Here is a 23,703-nt window from a genome sequence, read left to right on the forward strand (position 1 = left end):
CAGCCAGACGCGTTTCGGGCCACTGCCCTTAATCATTGGCTGGGTGAAAGCTGGAAAACACAAACGAATGGTGGCAACTCTTGTGTGTTTAATAAAGAGCGGCTTGCCTAAGCCGCGGAAAGAAGTCCACCGCCTGAGAGCGGGCTCCGTGGTGACATGAACCGTCATCACTGCTTCGAGAGGCAGTTTCCGTGTTGGATTTACTGAAAAGCGGGGCAGGAAGCTTGGCGAAATGTGCACCATCCCACTTGGGTGAGAAAACTTTTACAACATTCTGCCAGCACGATGGGCGCACTGGCGTTTCACTTTCCCCGGCACTACAGAGTCCACAAGGCCATGCTTTGGCCCCGCCCACTGGGACACTCTCTGGAAATAAAAGTGTGCTGGGATTTCCGTTGTGTTGCACAGCTGACATTAACCACTGACGAAGGGAACTGTGATTCCTGAAACGCGTTTGGTTTACTTTTGGCTGCACCCTCCACGAGGTTTCCTGCTTGCAAGTAATTCAATAAAGAAACGGTTACTTACCTGCCAGCGGCTTCTTTTCATTGAGGCAACTCTTGTGTGTTTAATAAAGAGCGGCTTGCCTAAGCCGCGGAAAGAAGTCCTCCGCCTGAGAGCGGGCTCCGTGGTGACATGAACCGTCATCACTGCTTCGAGAGGCAGTTTCCGTGTTGGATTTACTGAAAAGCGGGGCAGGAAGCTTGGCGAAATGTGCACCATCCCACTTGGGTGAGAAAACTTTTACAACATTCTGCCAGCACGATGGGCGCACTGGCGTTTCACTTTCCCCGGCACTACAGAGTCCACAAGGCCATGCTTTGGCCCCGCCCACTGGGACACTCTCTGGAAATAAAAGTGTGCTGGGATTTCCGTTGTGTTGCACAGCTGACATTAACCACTGACGAAGGGAACTGTGATTCCTGAAACGCGTTTGGTTTACTTTTGGCTGCACCCTCCACGAGGTTTCCTGCTTGCAAGTAATTCAATAAAGAAACGGTTACTTACCTGCCAGCGGCTTCTTTTCATTGAGGCAACTCTTGTGTGTTTAATAAAGAGCGGCTTGCCTAAGCCGCGGAAAGAAGTCCACCGCCTGAGAGCGGGCTCTGTGGTGACATGAACCGTCATCACTGCTTCGAGAGGCAGTTTCCGTGTTGGATTTACTGAAAAGCGGGGCAGGAAGCTTGGCGAAATGTGCACCATCCCACTTGGGTGAGAAAACTTTTACAACATTCTGCCAGCACGATGGGCGCACTGGCGTTTCACTTTCCCCGGCACTACAGAGTCCACAAGGCCATGCTTTGGCCCCGCCCACTGGGACACTCTCTGGAAATAAAAGTGTGCTGGGATTTCCGTTGTGTTGCACAGCTGACATTAACCACTGACGAAGGGAACTGTGATTCCTGAAACGCGTTTGGTTTACTTTTGGCTGCACCCTCCACGAGGTTTCCTGCTTGCAAGTAATTCAATAAAGAAACGGTTACTTACCTGCCAGCGGCTTCTTTTCATTGAGGCAACTCTTGTGTGTTTAATAAAGAGCGGCTTGCCTAAGCCGCGGAAAGAAGTCCACCGCCTGAGAGCGGGCTCCGTGGTGACATGAACCGTCATCACTGCTTCGAGAGGCAGTTTCCGTGTTGGATTTACTGAAAAGCGGGGCAGGAAGCTTGGCGAAATGTGCACCATCCCACTTGGGTGAGAAAACTTTTACAACATTCTGCCAGCACGATGGGCGCACTGGCGTTTCACTTTCCCCGGCACTACAGAGTCCACAAGGCCATGCTTTGGCCCCGCCCACTGGGACACTCTCTGGAAATAAAAGTGTGCTGGGATTTCCGTTGTGTTGCACAGCTGACATTAACCACTGACGAAGGGAACTGTGATTCCTGAAACGCGTTTGGTTTACTTTTGGCTGCACCCTCCACGAGGTTTCCTGCTTGCAAGTAATTCAATAAAGAAACGGTTACTTACCTGCCAGCGGCTTCTTTTCATTGAGGCAACTCTTGTGTGTTTAATAAAGAGCGGCTTGCCTAAGCCGCGGAAAGAAGTCCACCGCCTGAGAGCGGGCTCCGTGGTGACATGAACCGTCATCACTGCTTCGAGAGGCAGTTTCCGTGTTGGATTTACTGAAAAGCGGGGCAGGAAGCTTGGCGAAATGTGCACCATCCCACTTGGGTGAGAAAACTTTTACAACATTCTGCCAGCACGATGGGCGCACTGGCGTTTCACTTTCCCCGGCACTACAGAGTCCACAAGGCCATGCTTTGGCCCCGCCCACTGGGACACTCTCTGGAAATAAAAGTGTGCTGGGATTTCCGTTGTGTTGCACAGCTGACATTAACCACTGACGAAGGGAACTGTGATTCCTGAAACGCGTTTGGTTTACTTTTGGCTGCACCCTCCACGAGGTTTCCTGCTTGCAAGTAATTCAATAAAGAAACGGTTACTTACCTGCCAGCGGCTTCTTTTCATTGAGGCAACTCTTGTGTGTTTAATAAAGAGCGGCTTGCCTAAGCCGCGGAAAGAAGTCCACCGCCTGAGAGCGGGCTCCGTGGTGACATGAACCGTCATCACTGCTTCGAGAGGCAGTTTCCGTGTTGGATTTACTGAAAAGCGGGGCAGGAAGCTTGGCGAAATGTGCACCATCCCACTTGGGTGAGAAAACTTTTACAACATTCTGCCAGCACGATGGGCGTACTGGCGTTTCACTTTCCCCGGCACTACAGAGTCCACAAGGCCATGCTTTGGCCCCGCCCACTGGGACACTCTCTGGAAATAAAAGTGTGCTGGGATTTCCGTTGTGTTGCACAGCTGACATTAACCACTGACGAAGGGAACTGTGATTCCTGAAACGCGTTTGGTTTACTTTTGGCTGCACCCTCCACGAGGTTTCCTGCTTGCAAGTAATTCAATAAAGAAACGGTTACTTACCTGCCAGCGGCTTCTTTTCATTGAGGCAACTCTTGTGTGTTTAATAAAGAGCGGCTTGCCTAAGCCGCGGAAAGAAGTCCACCGCCTGAGAGCGGGCTCCGTGGTGACATGAACCGTCATCACTGCTTCGAGAGGCAGTTTCCGTGTTGGATTTACTGAAAAGCGGGGCAGGAAGCTTGGCGAAATGTGCACCATCCCACTTGGGTGAGAAAACTTTTACAACATTCTGCCAGCACGATGGGCGCACTGGCGTTTCACTTTCCCCGGCACTACAGAGTCCACAAGGCCATGCTTTGGCCCCGCCCACTGGGACACTCTCTGGAAATAAAAGTGTGCTGGGATTTCCGTTGTGTTGCACAGCTGACATTAACCACTGACGAAGGGAACTGTGATTCCTGAAACGCGTTTGGTTTACTTTTGGCTGCACCCTCCACGAGGTTTCCTGCTTGCAAGTAATTCAATAAAGAAACGGTTACTTACCTGCCAGCGGCTTCTTTTCATTGAGGCAACTCTTGTGTGTTTAATATATATATATATATATATATATATATATATATATATATATATATATATATATATATATATATTACCTACCGGCTATCGCCAGTAGGTATATATAGTTAGGATTTATTCCCTATGGGATTTTTGAAAATTCTATGTCTAATAACTTTGGCGTTTGTGGACGGAATCGGCTGAAATTTTCAGGAAAATTGCACATTTTGTTTCTGAGCAGCCCTTGAAAATTTGGGGGGGTTTCATCAAGGGGGGGCGAGAAAAAAGGGGGGTCCCAAAACGCGTTTTTCCCATGTTAATTTTCATAGGGCGGTTGGACTCACTTTTAGCTCGAACGGCTGAATGGATTTGCACGAAACTTGGCAAAATTGTAGGGACTGTTAGCCCGATGTGCCTTTGCTAGGTCTCAATATATGTGCTCCAGTAGTTTTTGAGAAATTAACGTTTAAAACAAGATATATATCTGTAACAGCGCTCCAGGCTGCGCACCGGTTCGCTTACTTTTCGCGAAACGGAACTTTGCGTGCAGAAAGCTGATTGGCTCTCCGGTGTCTGTCAACATTCTAAACAGTCCGGAGCGGCCGCCATCTTATCTCTCGGTAGGATCGAGAGAGAAGAAGAGGTGAAAAACGAAGGGGGAATTTAATGAAAGGGGGCAAGGTATACCCCTCTTGACCCCCTAGGAATGTTGTTGGGGTTATTAAAGGGTCCCGTGGGGAAAATAAAAAAAAAATGATTTTTCACGGTAGAAGCGCTTCACGGGCCGCGAACTGGGCCGCAAACTGGTAGCGAAGCGGGAATTCGCCATTTTGTGCTTCGTTAATTAAATTACTAGGTATAAGGGGGTGCGGGAGACGTATCCTAATCCCCTATGTTTCCTGAGGGTGGCTGAGGAGGCTCATATATGTTGATACATCTCTTCCAGCGGCTGTGCGTGAGCTTTTTTTTTTTTTGCTGCGTGACAGTCCGGAGCGGCCGCCATCTTATCTCTCGGTAGGATCGAGAGAGAAGAAGAGGTGAAAAACGAAGGGGGAATTTAATGAAAGGGGGCAAGGTATACCCCTCTTGACCCCCTAGGAATGTTGTTGGGGTTATTAAAGGGTCCCGTGGGGAAAATAAAAAAAAAAAAGATTTTTCACGGTAGAAGCGCTTCACGGGCCGCGAACTGGGCCGCAAACTGGTAGCGAAACGGGAATTCGCCATTTTGTGCTTCGTTAATTAAATTACTAGGTATAAGGGGGTGCGGGAGACGTATCCTAATCCCCTATGTTTCCTGAGGGTGGCTGAGGAGGCTCATATATGTTGATACATCTCTTCCAGCGGCTGTGCGTGAGCTTTTTTTTTTTTTTGCTGCGTGACAGTCCGGAGCGGCCGCCATCTTATCTCTCGGTAGGATCGAGAGAGAAGAAGAGGTGAAAAACGAAGGGGGAATTTAATGAAAGGGGGCAAGGTATACCCCTCTTGACCCCCTAGGAATGTTGTTGGGGTTATTAAAGGGTCCCGTGGGGAAAATAAAAAAAAAAATGATTTTTCACGGTAGAAGCGCTTCACGGGCCGCGAACTGGGCCGCAAACTGGTAGCGAAACGGGAATTCGCCATTTTGTGCTTCGTTACTTAAATTACTAGGTATAAGGGGGTGCGGGAGACGTATCCTAATCCCCTATGTTTCCTGAGGGTGGCTGAGGAGGCTCATATATGTTGATACATCTCTTCCAGCGGCTGCGCCATCTTGCCTTTTTTCCAATGCCACAATTTTGTCGTGCACGGCAGCCATTTTAGATGCCAGGCTGGTCCCAGGCTATCACCTACCCCTGCGGATGTAGTTTATGGCCCCAGCTGTAGAGAATCCAGACATGCCAACCCTCCCGATTCAGGCGTGAGACTACTGATTTTAGTGCTAGTCTCCCGCCTCCCGATTTCTGCAAGCAAAAACCCGGGGGCATATTACGAACAACTAGCGATAATTTTTGTCTCTAACTTGTTTAGAGACAAAAATTATCGCCGCACATCGGCGATTTTTATCGCAGATAAACCTTGCTATTATCGCAGAAAAGTCAGCGATATTCATGTATTATCGAGCAAATGCTCTTAGCCATGTTATCCACCTCCCATTGGATAACATGGCTAAGAACTGCTCAGGGCAGGTGTTAGCTTTTGGAGATATTCGCGCTTAGCGCGAATATCTCCAAAAGTTGGTAATAGGAGATAGCGATGTTAGGGACTGTTTCCAGTCGCTAACATCTTGGCACGCCCACTTTGCATGTCATTAGTGATAAGTATCACTGACATGCAAAGCGGGGTCCAAGATGGTCGCTATCTCCTTTTAGCTGTCACTAACTGGTGTTAGCGACAGCTTGTTAATAGGGAGATAATTTTATCTCCGCTTTCATGGCTTTTGAAGCCAAAAAAGCGGCGATAAACCCCCTTGATAATATGCCCCACGATTCCTCGGGGGTTTCAGCTGACAGGGCTTGGTATTGTGTTGCGTGGTAATTTTTCCAGGAAACGTCAGAGGTTCGATGCAGGGGTTCTAGAAGAGGTGATAAACCATTTAAGCCTCATGAACAAGCGCATGGTCTTTTAAAGATTTGTGAAGTACTCGGGGCGGCGGTGTGTGTGTGCTCTCTTTCAGGAGCGGGCGGGGGGGCACTGCCAGCAACTTGCCAGGTCAGGTAGTGTTCAACACGTGCATCACCCTTTCTCTGCCTGCTATTGCGCTCCATGCTTCGGAAAGGTAAGAAAAAGAACGTGCATTTGAGTTTGAAATGTCCGATCCTGCAGCAGCACACTTCCAAAGCCCACACATGACAATAACCTGATTCAAGGCCCCATTCACCCGTTTTTTAAAAAAAAAAAAACACTCCAACAAAGTAAGATTATAAAACTTTATTAACTTTTAAATATAATGAACGGAACAAAAACTGTAAAAACATTTAAACATTTTTCACCCAAAAAAGCAACAATGGTCAGAAGCTGTTTTTTGTGCGAATAGTCCCAAGGCAGCACAACGTGCTGAGTTCTGGACGGCACCCAGGTGATGTCGCCTGGGTGCCGCACTGGTTTTGGGATCCTACAATGCTGCTCCGAAAATTAGCGTGGGGCGTCCCGGGTGGTGCGGGGGGAGGCCTCGTCAGTAGCGGTCTGTTGTGCGAATAGTCCCAAGGCAGCAGAACGCGCTGATATGTTGATGGCACCCAGGTGATGTGCAGTAAACTGCCGCACTGGTTTTGGTATCCTACAATGCTGCTCCGAAAATTGGCGTGGGTCGGCCCGGGGGGGGGGTGGCGTGGGGGAGGCGGCGTGAACGGGCCTCCCCAGGTGGTGGCCATCCAGCTGAGTTGCGCCCGCTCTTGCGGCTACAGCGTCTCGCTCACCATGTTGTTGAGTTGCTCCCACTCTTGCAGTGCAGCGATAGGCGGCTGCCACATGACTCTTAAAATGGCGGACGGCTCTTCGGTTTTGGGCCTAGTCCACTGAAATGGCCCTGGGACACCTTGGAACTCGGACGCTTGCCTGCTAGGGCTTGGGCTCCATTCTCGAAAAGCGTCCCCTCAGCCATGAAGATTCTACAAAAGTCTTGGGGGCTCCCGACTCCCGCAGGCTTCCGGTGGGGAGTGGCTGCCATGATTGCTCGCGGAATGACCACGACGGAGCCACGAGATGGTGGTGCTCTCATGCTGACGCCAGCTTCAGTCTGAATGATCCAGAAACAAGGTGGGGCTTTCATCGTTTGGGAAAAAAAAATGTTCTAAACCAATGAAAAGTGTTATTTTTAGGTCATATGACCAAGCCTTCCATCTTTAGGAAACCAAAAGTAAAATGAACCAATGAAAAGTTTTATAAACAAGTCACATGACCTGTTATGCGGCATAGGGCTACAAAAAGCGTAGAAAATCCGTTGGCACGTGAGGCGGCGTCAGTAGCGGACCGATGTGCGAATAGGCCGAAGGCAGCACAACGCGTCGAGATCCGGATGGCACCGAGGTGGTGTCCAGCAAATTGCCGCACTGGTGTGGCCATCCTACAATGCTGCGCCGAAAGACGGCGTGTCCAGCTGAGTTGCGGTCACTCTTGCGGTACAGTGACTCGAACGCGCCGAGATCCGGATGGCACCGAGGTGGTGTCCAGCAAGTTGCCGCACTGGTGTGGCCATCCTACAATGCTGCGCCGAAAGACGGCGTGTCCAGCTGAGTTGCGGTCACTCTTGCGGTACAGTGACTCGAACGCGCCGAGATCCGGATGGCACCGAGGTGGTGTCCAGCAAATTGCCGCACTGGTATGGCCATCCTACAATGCCGAAAGTCGGCGTGGGGTGCCCCGTTGGCTTATGAGGTGATGTCAGTAGTGGACCGATGTGTGAATAGGTCGGAACCAGCACAAGGCGCCAAGATCCGAATGGCAAGTCCTGGATGTTGAGTGCCATAGTTGAGAGTTCTGAGCAGTGCTTGTAAGACTGTCTGAAGCTTATTTGCACCTGCTGCAGCTTCACTATTGCCCTGGTGTGGCCAAAGGTCGCACATAACATAGGCGGCCGGCTCCCGAGGTCCGGCGGAACTTTTTTCCTTTTCCTTTCTGCTTCTTTTCCTACAATCCGTTTCATCTGAAGACACGACCAGGTCCCTGAATGTGTGCAGGGGGACGCTATTGATTGAATGAAAATGGCGGCTTGACACAAAGCTGACTCAAGCGTTGCTGTTGATGCTATACAGACAAAAATTGGTTTTCAGTTTGTACATTCTTCAGGATTTTTTTTCCATCCAAGTCTGACTGAGAGTTTGTAGAAAAATGGCTTCAGATTTTCCACATACTACTCTTCAACATTCTTCCTAAATGTAACAATGTGAAACTCACTAGGAGAACGGCTGTTTCTGTTTCCTTTCAAAATGCTGCCAACAATATTTTCTGAATGGAAGACACCATCTTGTAGCATAAAGGGCAGAAAGGGGTTCTGGTCTGGCCGATGGTTGGTGGAGACATTTTGACTATATCTTGGACCTGCCCGGACTCGCCCAAAATGGCGCCGGTATAAATGGGACTCGTAACTCATTGTTGTGTACTAGTTGAACAACCTTGATATCATGAGATATGAATGCAGTTTTGATGCTCATGGCGGGCGGGGACGAGAATTGATTGAATATTTCGACATCCCTATTGATATTAAGTTCTGATGTGTTATTGATTACTGTACTATTGAAAGTTCGAATTAACGTCCCCCATGGTACTTGCACGCAAATGTATATCTAGATAACTTTTTTGTAAGTGGCCCTGTCGTATTTTAATTACAAAATGTACGTCCACCGATTCCGCAACTGTTAGACACCTTAGTTCTTGCAACCTAATGGCCCGCTCGTTACGTTCCTCTACAATGTAAATGTCTCCTCATCATATACGATTCCAGTTTGCTCCGTGGCCGGCCCACGTGGTTATAGGCCCGTATTTGTATACTGACATTTTCACAATAAAGGTTTTTAAAACAAAACATGGTAGTAGTATTTACATTGGTAAAGTTTTTACTTTCAGTCACTGTTTTCGAATCAGTAAAAGGCAAGTGAAATAAAGTAGTCCAATTACATGACGGATAAAAGGTATAATATGTAGGAACGCAGTAAAGATAAATGGTCAAGGGCAGTTGTGTTTTTCACTCCTGCAACATAAAGTGATCGATAAGAATCTGATATTCAGGCGTTTCAGCGACTAAGACAGCAGGCCGAGCCTCTTTTGCTCAACGGCTCCGTCATGGGACGAAAAAACGCCCTTTTTCTCGAAAAAGGAATATATTTTACTTGCAGGACAGTTGTAAATTTTCCGGGAAAGTACATTAGCCTGGAATATTATAACCTATATGTTTAAAAAAAATAATGTTCGAAAACAATAAAAAGCGTAATTTTTAGGTCATATGACCAAGCTTTTCATCATTAAAATAACAAAAGTAAAATGAACCAATGAAAAGTTTTATTAACAAGTCACATGACCTGTTATGCTTACGTTGCGCGCTGCGCGCCGCGCCCCGGATCACTTCCGGGTGCGCTAACGCGGCGTGTCATATAACGCATTACGCGACAACGTACGTCAAGAATATAGTCAAAATGTCTCCACCAACCAGCGTTCGGAACACAACCCCTTTCAGCAGTCCAAAAAGTTCTGTTAAATGACAACAGAGGGGACAGGCAACAAGAACCATCAGTCAAAGAGGGGAGGGCAAGTTCTTCTCTTCCGGGTCATGTTGGGGCGCTACCGGAACTGATCGAATTGGTAGTCTACAGTGTTTCTGGATGTTTCAGACTAAAGCTGGCGTCAGCATGAGAGCACTACCATCTCGTAGCTCCGTCGTGGCCATTCCACGAGCAGACATGGCAGCCGCTCCCCACCAGAAGACTGCGGGAGTCGGGGGCCCCCAAGACTTTTGTAGAATCTTCACGGCTGAGGGGACGCTTTCGAGAATGGGACCCAAGCCCTATCAGGGAAGCGTCCGAGTTCCAAGGTGTCCCAGGGCCATTTTAGTGGTCCAGGCCCAAAACCGAAGAGCCGGCCGCCATTTTGAGAGTACTGTGGCAGCCGCCTATCGCTGCACCGCAAGAGCGGGAGCAACTTAACTACATGGTGAGCGAGACGCTGTAGTAGCAAGAGCGGGCGGTAAACAGCTGAATAGCGGAAGATGCACAGTGTAGCAAAAGCGGGCGGAATGGCAACTAAAACGGTAAAGGGGCGCCCCACTACAGCGTGTCTTCAGGTGAAACGGATTGTGGGACAAAGTCCAGAATAGAAGAGTCATCAAAAGGCAAAAAGTTCCGCCGGACCCCGGGAGCCGGCCGCCTATGTCGGGGGCGATCTCAGGCTAAACCAGTGCTATAAGACTTGGGGAGGGGGTCGGAGCCAAGCGTCTTCTCCGAGTCCGTGCCATCACACCGTCCCTCAGGGGCCTCCGTCAAGCGGTTTAGGGAGGTACCATATAACATTGTTTTCAAATGCAGTCAGGTCCACAAACGACCCTCACTTACTTTGAGAATAGTGAAGCTGCAGTAGGTGGAAATAAGCTTCAGACAGTCTTACAAGCACTGCTTCTGTAAACATTTTTTGTTTTTTTGGTATTTTTGCACAGTTTTATATATTTTTTTTGTTTTTGATGGAGGGGAAACAACAAAGCACAGGCATTGAAAAAGGCTCAAACTCAGAACTCTGAACTATGGCACCCAACATCCAGGACTTGCCATCCGGATCTTGGCGCCTTGTGCTGCTTTCGACCTATTCACACATCGGTCCACTACTGACATCATCTTATAAACCAACGTTATGTAAATAGTTATTTAATAAAATGTTTTACCCTGTTTCTTTGCTGGTGTGTTGTCTATATTTTTAATATTTGCATAGGGTTTGTCGTTATTTTGGGCGGGATGGGTGATGGAGCCGAGCTGTCTTGCAGCCCTCATGGTGTGGAGCTCAGTTCATCTCACTATTTTCGTATTTCTCATGAAGGGTTGTTTATAATATTTCTATTTTAGCGAGGTCAAAAAAAGATCCAATTAGTGGCGTACTGATTTTGCTCGATTACTTTTATTTTTTTACACAATTTTTCCCGATCTGCAAAGACTAAACAGAGTATTGCGACTTTGTGCTTGTTTGTAAATAGAGAATGAACCAAAGAGAATCAATTGTAAAACAGTAAATGCTTGGATAATAATCAATCAAATGGAGAGACAAGCAGGCAGGACGGATTACAATGGGGGTAAAGGCCTGCGTTAACTACTCTTCAGTATCTGCAAAGAGAGAGTACTACTAAGAGAAAAGAGGGGAGGGGGGCAGCGTTCAAAGCACATCAGCGTGCATAAACACGAAAAAGTTTTTACCTATCACGTACTTTACATTTTACAGCTTTTGATATTTGCTATTAAAAAACCAATGAAATTCACTGAAAAAACCATAGGTTATAGGCCATATATAGTTAGGAATTTGCATTTACAAAACCTTGAAAATTCACTGAAAAAACCATTGGTTATAGACCATATATAGTTAGGGATTAGCCTTTTCAAAACCTTATTTTACTCACACAAAACCATTGAAATTTCATATATAGTTAGTTCCACTAACTATATATCGCGCACCCGCAATCCACTGCTGATGATGTCACATATTACATCATTCATGACATGGTTAGTGACATCACTGATGACATCACTGATGACATCTCAAATGACATCACTGATGACATCTCAAATGACATCACTGATGACATCTCAAATGACATCACTGATAAAATCACTGATAACATCTCATTTGACATGACTGATCACATCACTGATGATATCATTCATGTGATAATACCATGAACCTCTTCAGACTCTAATATAACCTTAGATACAATCAGTGTAAACAGACAGTCACAGACTGTCACTCATCCATGGAGTTACTCACACACCTAGTCAGTTATGCAAAAAATCAATCACACCTCCATTTTCTCAACTATACAGTTATACACACCTTACTTATTCAAGCATATACTAACACATATTTACTTTACTCTCTTATACAATCCCTGATACATGTTCACAATGATCCATACAGCCACTCACACATTCACTGGCTCTTATGCACAGTTATTTATATATGTCAACTCTCACATGTACTGTGTTTTACATATGTACTTACTTTGACATGTAGCACTGAGATATCCATTCACTCACTAATACACTCATGCACAGTCAACCGCCCATACAGCTGTTTCCACATGCACTTTTGAACCCATACATATAGTGAATCAACTACTCACACATCTATGTACAGAGTCACACACCTCCCAGCCACCCATACACACACACTCAGTTTCCCATACAAATACTTGGACAACCAATGAATAACCCATACAGTTACTCATATAGCTACTGATCAACATATGCAGCAGTTTACAGAACAACAGACATAATGATGCACAAATTAAGACAGTTTAGTCACTAACCCATGCACTCAGTGAGACACATTTAATCACTCACTCATACAGTCAGTCATGCACCTACTAAATCCTTCATCCAGACACTTATACATCCACTCATTCTTCAATATGTAAGACATAGTTTAACTTTACAGAAACATACAGTCACTGGATGTTGTCATCAGTGATGTCATCAGTGATGTCATTTGAGATGTCATCAGTGATGTCATCAGTGATGTCACTAACCATGTCATGAATGATGTAATATGTGACATCATCAGCAGTGGATTGCGGGTGCACGATATATAGTTAGTGGAACTAACTATATATGAAATTTCAATGGTTTTGTGTGAGTAAAATAAGGTTTTGAAAAGGCTAATCCCTAACTATATATGGTCTATAACCAATGGTTTTTTCAGTGAATTTTCAAGGTTTTGTAAATGCAAATTCCTAACTATATATGGCCTATAACCTATGGTTTTTTCAGTGAATATATATATATATATAGATTCATTACCCTTTTTTAAATGCAATCTGAAGAACTTGCCCATTATAGCGTTTCTTATAGGCCGCAAAATATTCATGTCTTAAGTGTTTCTACAGGCCTTAGTGAAGGAAAGCAAACGCCTGCAATTATAATAGTAAGTACCCTAAGAGAAAACTGGGATTCCTTCTCCAGTATTGCTATTTTTCATAGAGTTATGTGATCCACCTTCTTCCCTGAGGCTCAACCAGGTTACCATATAAGATGCTCATGAAGAGTTTAGCTTCGACATTAAGTAGTGAGATTGGCAGATACGATGCACAAATCAGGGGGTCTTTTGCAGGTTTTAGTATTACTGAAATCGAGGCCTCTGTGAACGAGTCAGAAAGTGCTCCAGTGTCGAGAAAGGAGTTAAAAAGTCTTGTTAGGACGGGGGCGTGGACCTGACAGAATTTCTTTTAAAACAAGGGGGTAAACCCGTCTGATCCCCGGGACTTTGCTATTTTGAGGCGGGCTATTGCAGCGATTACCTCGTCCACATGAATGGCAAGTTCGATATGGGTGGCCGCGTCTGCAGATAGCGTGGATAGCTGTACCCCCTTGAAATAAGCAGCTATATTCCCCTTAACGGATTCTCCCCGAGTAGAGTTTGGAGTAAAAAGACCTGGAGGCCTCCGCGATCTCTGAGTCCATATGAACCTCTTCCCCAGAGGGAGTTTTAACAGCCACAATTGATCCGGATACCTCTTTTTGCCTCAGTTTGGAGGCGAGCATGCGGCCTGATCGATTACCACTGAGGAAGAATTTATGTCGCAGGCACATCAAAGCGTATTCCGCCTTGTCTAAGTCCAAACTGCGGAGAAGAAGTCGCTTGCGCTCCAAGTCACGCCACACCCGGGCGCTCCTGTTCGCTTGTGTATAGATTCTAACTCTGCCACCGCTGCTTCTAGCTATTTCCTCGGACTCTCCTTATCCAAGTGGGTCGGAAACAATTTCCAAACCGATTCATTCGGGAAGCTTTCTAACCCGCATCAGAATCAGGCCCTAAGTGTAATGTTGGTAAGCCAGCACTGCCCTGCTTGGGAAAGAGCCCGTGTTTGATGTGTACACTGTCCTGAGCGGTCCAAGTCGGACTCATCACTAAATTCAGGTCTCCTCCTATTATCACCTCCCTGTCAGGTGTGACCATCAGCCTCGAAAGCTGAGAAGGAAGCACTCCAGACGCTCGTTTGGGTTGTAAACATATGCCACTCTGTCGCCCCACCGGAGTCTCAACCCTAGCGCCCTCCCTTTGTGCTCGGCAAAAGTCTCTATCACCCTGCCTTGGAAGGGATTAGTATGGCTACCTTATTCCTCTTTGTCTGGTCTGAGAAATAGTATTGCCTGGGGAACTTCGGCGAGTGCATACAGTGAGTGTCTTTCATGCGTAGATGCATTTGCTACAATAGGCAAGTGTCTCCCCCACCAGCTAAAGGTAGGATAGAATCGCCCTGCGCTTAACTGGATTGTTAATGCCTCGTACATTGAGGCTGACTATATGGATGTTGTGCATCTTGGTTGACCTGGTCGTGGGCCTAATCCCTGCCTACGCAGCCAGTGCAAGTTGTCCCCCATGACCCCAGGGCAGCCTATGGAAAGGGTTCTGGATGATTTGCTGCTGGACCTGAACCTGAGTTGGTGCGGAGGAGAATAAATGAAAGGAGATAGAAAGACCACTGAGAATATCATGAAGGATACAATGAACCAAAGGAAAAACAACAATTGTATGTCTGAGTCAATTAACTCTAACGAGTCGGTATGAGGAGTGTTCGGTTGAGATGGGAACTGTGGTGAATAAGTCCTTGAGTCACATCAGAAATCCACCGCTCCTCTTCTGCCCCTCTCGAGTCCCAGCCTAGCACACCCCGGACCCAGGGACCCGTCCAGGCTAGGTCACGGAGGAGAAGTGGGGGGGGGGGGGGGAAAGAACCTGCAGCACCACCTGCCATTCTTTGTTGATGGTGTCGGGGTCCTGTCTAGGCCCCACGTGTCAGACTGTCACCTTCTTCCATGGTGGTCGTTGGAGCTTGGGGAACAACTGCTGCCCCTCTGAGATCTCTGGAATGTCAAGGTGCAGCAGTGTGCAGGCTTCTGCAAGAGATATTATTTGGTGCAGCACCCCCTCCTGTCTGAAGATGATGCAGAAGGAGTGGCCCCACGCATAGGGAAGCATTGCCTTCTGAAGATGTAGTGTAGTTCCTATTTTCCCTATAGGCCCTGCGCATTGGAATAACATAAACAGCAATGTAGACGTAGGACTGCGGTCTTCTAGGTCTCTACTGACTATGTTAGACTTCATTTAGGTTTGCGCCAGCTAGCTCAGAGGTCACTGGAAACTTTCTTGACTGAATAGGAAGTGATCAGCTTCCCTGGCTCAGACTAGAAGGGATTCAGCTTTCGACAACCGCATAAACATGACAACTTTGCTCCTCAGAATAAGATTCAATCTGTAGAGTCGTGTGAAACAAAAGACAGCTATTTCACTCAGTCAGTTGTGCAGATTTACTTTCACCAGAATGCAGAGAATAGAGAGACAGGCGGTTTCAATAAAATATATTATTTATTGAGCAGTCTTCCTTCTCATGCAAGAGAAATGAATTGCCACAATTGCAAGACTTGTTATTATAAAAAGTGCGTACAGTAAAAGGAGTATTACGAAATAATACTGTAAAAGCATTGATATGGTTTCTTGGCCATAAGATAGTTAAAATGAATAAAATATATACATTCATATATATATTGGCTAACGACCTCAACTGGTGCTTCTAGCTACGCCTACCCCAGTGTACCTGACCTAAGCCTAACACATGGGAGGGAGTAAGTAAGTAGCATTTTAAGTTAAGTTGGTTTTGCCAAGAGTTTGTTTCAAGAATTCTCTCTAAGGGTTTAGTCAGCACCGTACCTCTGGAATAGAATGTAGGAGGTCTGGTATCTCCTCTCAGGACCCGATATCCCAGTCACCCGCAAGGGTAGGCTGGAAACGCCGGAGCTGGATTTTCTCGGCAGGAGAAAAGACAGCGTCTTTCTCAGCGCGTCAAGGAGGAGGGGAAGCGTCCGTGGGCTTCTCGCATCTGCTGGGCTCTCTGCAAGGGGACAGCTGTTCTGCTCCAGTATTCACCACCACCGTGTGCTTGCTTAAGGCAACGTTGGTATATTTATACCTGAAAGGTGCCGAGTTTGACGTAAGTTTTTGGACATAAGACGTCAATAAAGATGTCATTAAGAACTGGTCGTTCTTACAGTGCTCGCAGGAGTTCTACTACAAAGCAAGCGGGGCTTTCCCAGGTTGCTGAGGGTTTGGTATGTCGAAAGAACTCGGTGTGCTATCTAGGAATCTAAGGAAGTGGCTTCTGCTGTGTCATGGACTGTCATGGACTGCAGAGGCGAGTTACTGAAATATGGCTCTGATTATTATGCTGTTATAGGGATATGTATTGATTATAGCCGTATAGGGGCATGAGGTCACAATATTGATCGGGCCCTAGATAAAATACATCAAAGATATTCTGTGACAGGGCGAAATTCTCGTCGTTTCTGCAGGAATGATGCATGAGAGATCCTGAAAGAATGTCGGGGAGTGGCCTTTTAAGTGAACTAGGTGTGAGTCTCTGGCCTTCTTGAGGATATCCTCTTTGGCCTGGAAGTCATGAACGCACACCAGGATTTCTGCAGGGGGTTCCCTGCTTCCTCGTTCTGGGCTCACCCGGTGCACCCGGTCTAGCCATATGTGGGTGGTCTCTGGGAGGCAAGCAACATGGTACAAGAGTTCACTCACGCACTCACTGGGGTTGGAGCCGTCTGCTGTGGACGGTACCCCTCAAATCCTTATGTTGTGCCTCAGTGACCTGTTTTCAAGGTCTTCGTTATGGGCTTGGAGGTCTAAATGCTGTTCTTTCAGCCTGAATACTTCTTTCTGGAGCCAGGCCACCTCCTCCACCCGACTTGACCATCTGTCCTCAAGCTCGGCCAGTCTTTCGCCCACTTCGTCTACGTCGCGTTGCACCTCACGGAACTCAGAGGCTATCTCAGTCCTCATCGCCTATAGGTCTGCTCGGAGGGAAGAAAACAGGGACTCCACATATGCATTGGTGAGCGGGCCTCTCCGTCCCCCACTTCCATCCTGGATTCCAGGTTCGACGATGCAGGGGTATCCCCCGACCCGGAGCCAGAAGCTTTCCCAAATAAATTCTTTAGGGAGCAATCCTTCCTTGCCCGCAAGCCCGCCATGCCACTCCGGCTGCTTCTCTGGTGTATGGTACCAGGGAGCTCTTCTGACCTGGGTGACTTCTTGCTTTCTATGTAGTGTGCTGTAGCATGTCCTCTGCCGAGGGCTCCGATGCAGACTAGGGGCTGACAAAAGTGGGGGGCACGACCAGAGCCCTCCAGGGTGGGCACTGACGCAAGATTAGCTGAGGGGTCACCAGAGGGATCCCACGGCAACCAGTATATGAGGGGCCAATGCCTCCCTCCACATCTGGAACTCCCGTATTCCGTCCCCCGTGTTTGTGGGATAGTCGTGCATTGCGTTTATTTCGATGTGCCTTCGGTAGGCCAAGGTGTGTGTGGAAATGAGTGTGAGGGTATGCTTTTGTGGACATTTTGTATGATCCGAATAAAGCTTGTTTGACCTGACTTGAGTGTGAGGGTTTCGCTCCCACTCCACCGCCTCATTGCTTCTGGCAGCGCAGGTGGCCCTGTCTCCCCTGCTATCCTCCAACACACAAATGGAAGCCTTTGGTGTCCCGATGTGTTTGGGGGCATGCTGCAAGGGAAGTGCCGTCTCCCAGGGTTCCTCTCAGATCGGTGTCTCTGCAAGCCACGTGGAGCGGGCCACCATGATGTCACAACTCAGATCACGTTCTGCCACAGGGCCCGTGGGTCGCAAGTCCAGTAGGCTCAAGGCTCCCATTAGCCCCAGTCGTGCTGCAGGGTGTAGTGAGAGGGGATGAGCTGTCTCCACTTTGGCCTCTGGATACCCCCCCCTCCGACAAGACCCACTGTGCACTACAGTCCAGCAGGGGTCAAAGCGTGGGGCCAATGCGGCGGCACTAGTCACTCATCACCGATCAGTGTAGGCCACACGGGTTGCACTCAGTTCTTCCCCAGCAGGGGTAGGCCCCAGCCAGTAGGGCGAATTCTCTCTCCCCCACCACCAGGCACCGCGTCCAGATGCACTCATGACTTTAGGGCTCGGTTGGGGCCTACTGCTTCCCCCATTCTTGTTCAGCAAGACGCCTCAGAGGCCCCGCAGGGAGCTCCCGTCCGCCCCACAAGCCCGGGTGGGCCCGCATGCCACGTGGGCGACCAGGGACCGTCTTGGGGAACCCCAAGCGCAGCTCTGCCAGTCCGAAAGAGGCCCAGTTGCAGACCACGGCTGCCAGATATGCGCGCAGCTTTGAACAGGTGCAGGCCCTCCGGATCTACACCCCGCCTCTCAGGTGCCCCCCAGTCAGGTCGTGGCACCCGTCGCTCTGCAATGAGTGGGCCCCCAGGGGCTCGCGGGTCGAGCTGGCGGGGGCAATTGTCAGCTTTATAGAGCGGTGGGACAGGGCGGTTGGAATGCACTTCCTAACCTGCCGCCATCCTGGCCATGCGTCCCTCGAGTTCCTCTTAAAATTGCAAAAACAGGATAATGAAGGATGGTTATTAACTTCTTTCTAGTTTCTGATTTGAGAACAATTTTTTGGGCAGATGGGTAATGAGTAACATAGAATGGGGATATACAATAACATTAATTAATAATTCATGTTGATATCTACTGGTTAAATTACATATCTGACCCACATCAAGATACTAATTCAATTGAGATACTTTTGGGGGGAAAGGCCTTCAAAGAAGTGCAGTTACTCCTTAGATTATGTGGTCAAGAGAAAAGTCAAAGGTGTCAGGTCTGTCTTAAACAACAGACAAATGACCAAATTCAGCAAAGAGAAGCCATTGAGGATGATCCCTCTATAAATAATTGCCACTATTTGGGAAAAGGTGATTTTCTCACCTCCATAAACAATGGTGCATTCTTCTAAATGCTAGTCAGAACAGGATATGGTCCTCTGCTGTAGGTTTATTTTTATTACAAATTAAAAGACTTACGTTTGGGTCTTATTTGAATTTACTACCCAAGATATTCTTAATCATGTAGATTCCAAATTTAACAAAGGGCTGCTTGTAATCTTTGTGTATCATATGTTGGATAGCCCGGATAACTGTTTCTTCATTATGGTATTTTCATAAACACTGAATAGTACCTCCTATTGGGGATTCATTGTAATTATGTTTGCTGTAATGTTTTTATCTGTAATGACTTAGAGCATCATATGACTGATGAACATGGTGTGTATACGCTGTTGGAAGCTTTGCTGGTTAACATCTGCTGTGGGGGTTCATTGAACCCTGAGACAAACACATTGCTAACCATATTTTTTTCTCACACTCAAGGCTTCCTGGAGGCCCAGCTAAAGAGTGTTTTGCAGATCTCATGCAAATCCAGGCTCTTGAAGAAAGGGGGCAAGGCAGGTGAGGAAGTGCTTGACAAATCAGAAATCACACTTGAGGAGGCCGGAATAACCCATGGAGAGGTGAGCAGTGCCCCTTTGGGCATTTTTAGTGGATTGTAGTAGAATGGAGCAGTAGGTATTGAACATTCAGTGGTCAATGGATAAGCAGAAGTAAGTGGGAAGGTTTTGAGATGTTGGAGACAGGTATTTGATGTACAAGATCCTACACAGAGGCTTCAGAGAAGTCTGCTGGCTTTTAACTACTTCTGTAATTATATAAAACACACAATTCTTATCAATGGGATTACCTGTTATTTGTTTCCAAGAAGATAAAAGTAAAAAAACCTTGAGCCTTTGAAACATGATAAAATATATCAAAAGAGAACTCTATGAATTAAAAGTTATCATAATCTAACTGTAGTTACATAGAAAAGGGTTTAAAGCAGTGTTTGCAGAGAGCATTGCTGCCTTGTATGACACTTGGAGGGTTACCTGACTAAAGATGGAAGGGGCATATCAGCAAGGGCCGGCGATAATTATCGCTCAGCGCTCTTAGCGTGAGGATAATTATCGCCGGCCAACTCTGAATTTTATCACGGCGATAGCTTGTTATCAGCAACGCTTATCTCCAAAGCGATAATATTCAGAGTGCAAGCTGCCAACTGCGCGATAATCACACAACTTTTGGCGATAGCTTGCTGATAGGGCCTCACATACTTAGCCATGATATCCACCTTCCATAGAATATCATGGCTAAGTCAGTTTCAAAAGCAGGCGTAAGGAAAGTAGCTATAACAGAGGTTATCGCTACTTTTCTTGTTGCTATGCTGCTTTGTGTGAGATAATAGAAGAAATGTCGCTTAGCGACATTTCTCCCGTTATCCTAGGGAGGAACGCCCACTTTGCATCTCATTAGAGATGCAAAGCTGGGCGTTAAGGGAAATGGTGATAACGTAAGGTTTCACGTGATAGCGTGACCTTGCTGATTAGGCGTTATAATTATCGCCGCTTTTCTTCCGAAAACGGACGCTAAAGCAGCGATAATTTTATATCGCCTTGTTGCTGATATGCCCCGAAGTTAGTAACCAGTGTCGTGGTGTGTTTTTAGTTTGTTGCATTAGGAAATATTGACAGCCACAATCGGTGGAGGGGTTTGCAGTTGATGTCTGGGTTAAAGTTCAATGCTAGCGTCAATGTTCTTGAAGAAGCGATTACTCCACAAACATAAGGAAAACTAACAGCCCATCACGAAAATAAGACATGAAGAATGAAAAAGACCATATATTGTGTCAATTAAGAAGTGTAGCAGTGCTCAGTTAAATTACTAAGGTAGACATCAATTATTTAGTCATTTAGAATTTTTGTAAAGTGTGGTGTTTCCTTACAGTTACAATCAAACAAGGAAATTCCTTTCTGTGTGTTTCAATTTATGCATTGCTAATACATAAATTGAAACACACAGAAAGGAATTTCCTTGTTTGATTGTGATATTTCCCGGTCCTTTCTGGGTTTATTTGGGAAAACTCTCTCTTTTCATAGCCATTTCCTTATAGTTACTACAGAGAGCAAGTTAAGGCACAGAATGAAGCTAGAATCTCATCAGCGAGTAGAAGGTCCCATTCTGATATTATTTCTTTACTACTTGGGGAGGTGTTGAGTGTAATTTAATGCATGCAGGAACAACTAGGCATTCACGCTTTTTAAAAAAAAGGTTGTTATTTGTTTTTCCTGATATGTGGGTTAAATGAGTTCCATAGTGTGTGTCCCTGAACTCCATAGATCTGCTTCTATTGGTTCCATCAAAAAAAGTGTTAGGAAACTAGAAAATAAAGATTGCCATTGCTAAAAGCTAATGTCTATGGGATCATTGAGAGCAGCTAATCCTTGCCAATTTCCTGATCCTCTGCCCAGTAGCCTAGTGGAATGGCACAAAGAACACTGAATTTTATTCTCTGTCCTATTGGGAGCCAGAGGAGTGCTTTCAAGGTTGGCGCATGGAGTTCTGCAGCATCTGCAGTCTTGTGATGATTTTCTCTGGGAGTTCATAATAACCAACGCTACAGTAGTATAAGTTGGCCATTACAAGGGTTCTTTTCAGCAGTACCCAGTGGTATATTCAAAGAAATTGAAGGTTTCTTTTTTGTGGGATTCAAGAGTTCAGGATTGAATACAGGTCCCTGAATTTTTGTGTGGTGAGGGTAAGGAATGGTGCTCCTTGATTGATAGGCTACTACAACACTAAGTGGATTCTGGTCCTCACATAATAAGGCTTTCTGTCTCAACTCCATTCATCCTGTTTCATACCTGAAAATAGATTTGAGTGTCACAAGCACTTGTTTGGTGGTTAGCCTGGCATTTCCCAAAGGGCTTCACCAGCTGGTACATATAGAGGGTAAGGAGTAGGCATGAAAGGGTTGAACCCTGCAGTTCTCCAAATGACTCCTTCCAAGATGAGTAATCCATTGATCCAATCCAGATATTTTTCCTGAGGTTCGAAAGCAAGGAGAAGATCCATACTTTGGCACATTGATTCTAGACCTTTCATTGTTCTTCTCAATAATGCGTACTATACTGGGCAGACGTTAAGGAATATCAGGGGTGTGTCCAATGACCATAGTAGCACCGCTCTAATTTTGTCCAGGAAGGTTTTTTATAATCCTTGGCTGGGCTAAACCCAGATTGATTGTAGTGAAAGGTGAAATTAAATTCATTGTATTCTTGTAAATGTTTTCTAATCTCCTTTTTCATGCTCTAACTGAGATATGGTAAATTAAGGTTTGGGCACTGGTTTGTTAATCAGCTCAGTGGATGGGTTCTTTACCAGAGGCCTGATGTTGGCATGATAGAATGCCTGGTTTGACTCTGTTCAGTAATGATGTGTCGATTACAGTTGTGGAGAAAGGGGAATTGTTTACCGTAAAGGGTTTCCGTTGTTTTATCGAGTACTTTTGCCCCTTAGGATAACCTTTCCTTTTGGTCAATGAGTGAAAAAATTGAATGTATCAAATGAGGGCTAACATGGGGATAGGGAGTTAAGTACAAGGTTGCTAGAAATGGTGCCATTGAGTTTGGTTATTTTCGATTCAAACAACAGTAAAAGGACTTCAGTGTACTGTTGAGTTGCAAGTGTGGTTTCCAAGGCTTATAGTTGGTCATTTCATTGTAGATGTTAACTACCTACCAAGTTTGATTTGTGGCATCAATTATTTGTTTACCCTCCTGTAGCTCTGAAATAGACATTACCCTTGTCTGATCTTGATTTCTGTCACTGAGCTTTGAGATTCCAGCTCACACAGCTCTTCATTAAAACATTTTTTGTGGATTTGAATCTGTATTTTTCTTTTTTAGATTCTTAGAAGTGCAAGTATGTCCAGAGTTGGTGAAAATTGAGCTCAAGTGTTTGCAGTGAGAGTCTTTGGAAGGCTGACTTGGTAGAGGTGTAGATTGCTTTACACTCCTCAGTAGTGCCTTGGTGTGATTTCTTGTGGGGTCTGGTAATCTTGCATCATAGGATTTTTATTAATATTCATAAACTTAAGAAAAATTCCTCCTGCATCTTGACACAATGAAACACTAAAACTAGGTGCTTAATTACAAATAATGTGCAAAACTAGAACAATTCATGCCCTGCTGAACATTTCAGATCCTATCACTGGATGAATTAGAACACTGTTTTACTTCTTAGCATTTTTTTGTTAGAATTTGTAATTTTTCAGTGTTATTTCATGTCTCCTATTTCAGTGACGCAGACTCAGGCTTTATTTGTTCTTTTATTTTTTACCCCAAATGTCCAGTTAGGATGTTAAACTTATTTGTCAAGTGCCCTTCTTGTGACTGACAGAAAGCAACCTTTGACCCACATCATATCAGTATTGTGTGCCTTTCAGCCTCTCACTCAACAAAGGAAAGTGAGAATATGCATCACTATTCATTCAGTTCATGACATTGGGGACTGTATTCAATATTAAAGGTCTTGAAATCAGCCAGGGGGTAGGAACCTGATGCAGTCAAAGAAGGGGTTAATGGCAAAACATCAAGGCCTCTCAGAAAGGTAATTGACATCGAATCATTCTCTATGCCTGCCATCTCACTCACCTTCGCCCCCTTGGCCGTCAAAGCACTAGTCAATGTATTCAACAAGTCATTTGACTTCAGAACATCATTGGACCTCATGGAGATCAATGCCATGGAGACTAATGTCAGGACACTCTTCAGTGGAGGAAGTCTCTCAAAGAAAGAGATTACATCTCTCACTTTCTACTGTGGGTGTGCCAGCTCTATTATAGCACCTTGCAGTTGTTTTCCATGAAAGGATCCTCTTC

The 23,703-nt window shown here is 46.1% G+C and overlaps 1 protein-coding gene across 1 annotated transcript in view; it reads left to right on the forward strand.

The window, feature by feature from the left end:
- Positions 1-19,501, forward strand: part of LOC147712494 (uncharacterized) — a 708,529-nt gene extending 689,028 nt beyond the window's left edge. The window contains exon 6 of the mRNA XM_086919659.1: positions 19,323-19,501. Within this exon, the coding sequence (XP_086775785.1) occupies positions 19,323-19,501 (179 nt within the window). The remainder of the gene's footprint in view (positions 1-19,322) is intronic.
- The last annotated feature ends 4,202 nt before the right edge of the window (positions 19,502-23,703 follow it).

The sequence above is a fragment of the Lissotriton vulgaris genome, chromosome 5 (genome assembly GCF_964263255.1).
Source record: "Lissotriton vulgaris chromosome 5, aLisVul1.2, whole genome shotgun sequence".
Taxonomy (NCBI): domain Eukaryota; kingdom Metazoa; phylum Chordata; class Amphibia; order Caudata; family Salamandridae; genus Lissotriton; species Lissotriton vulgaris.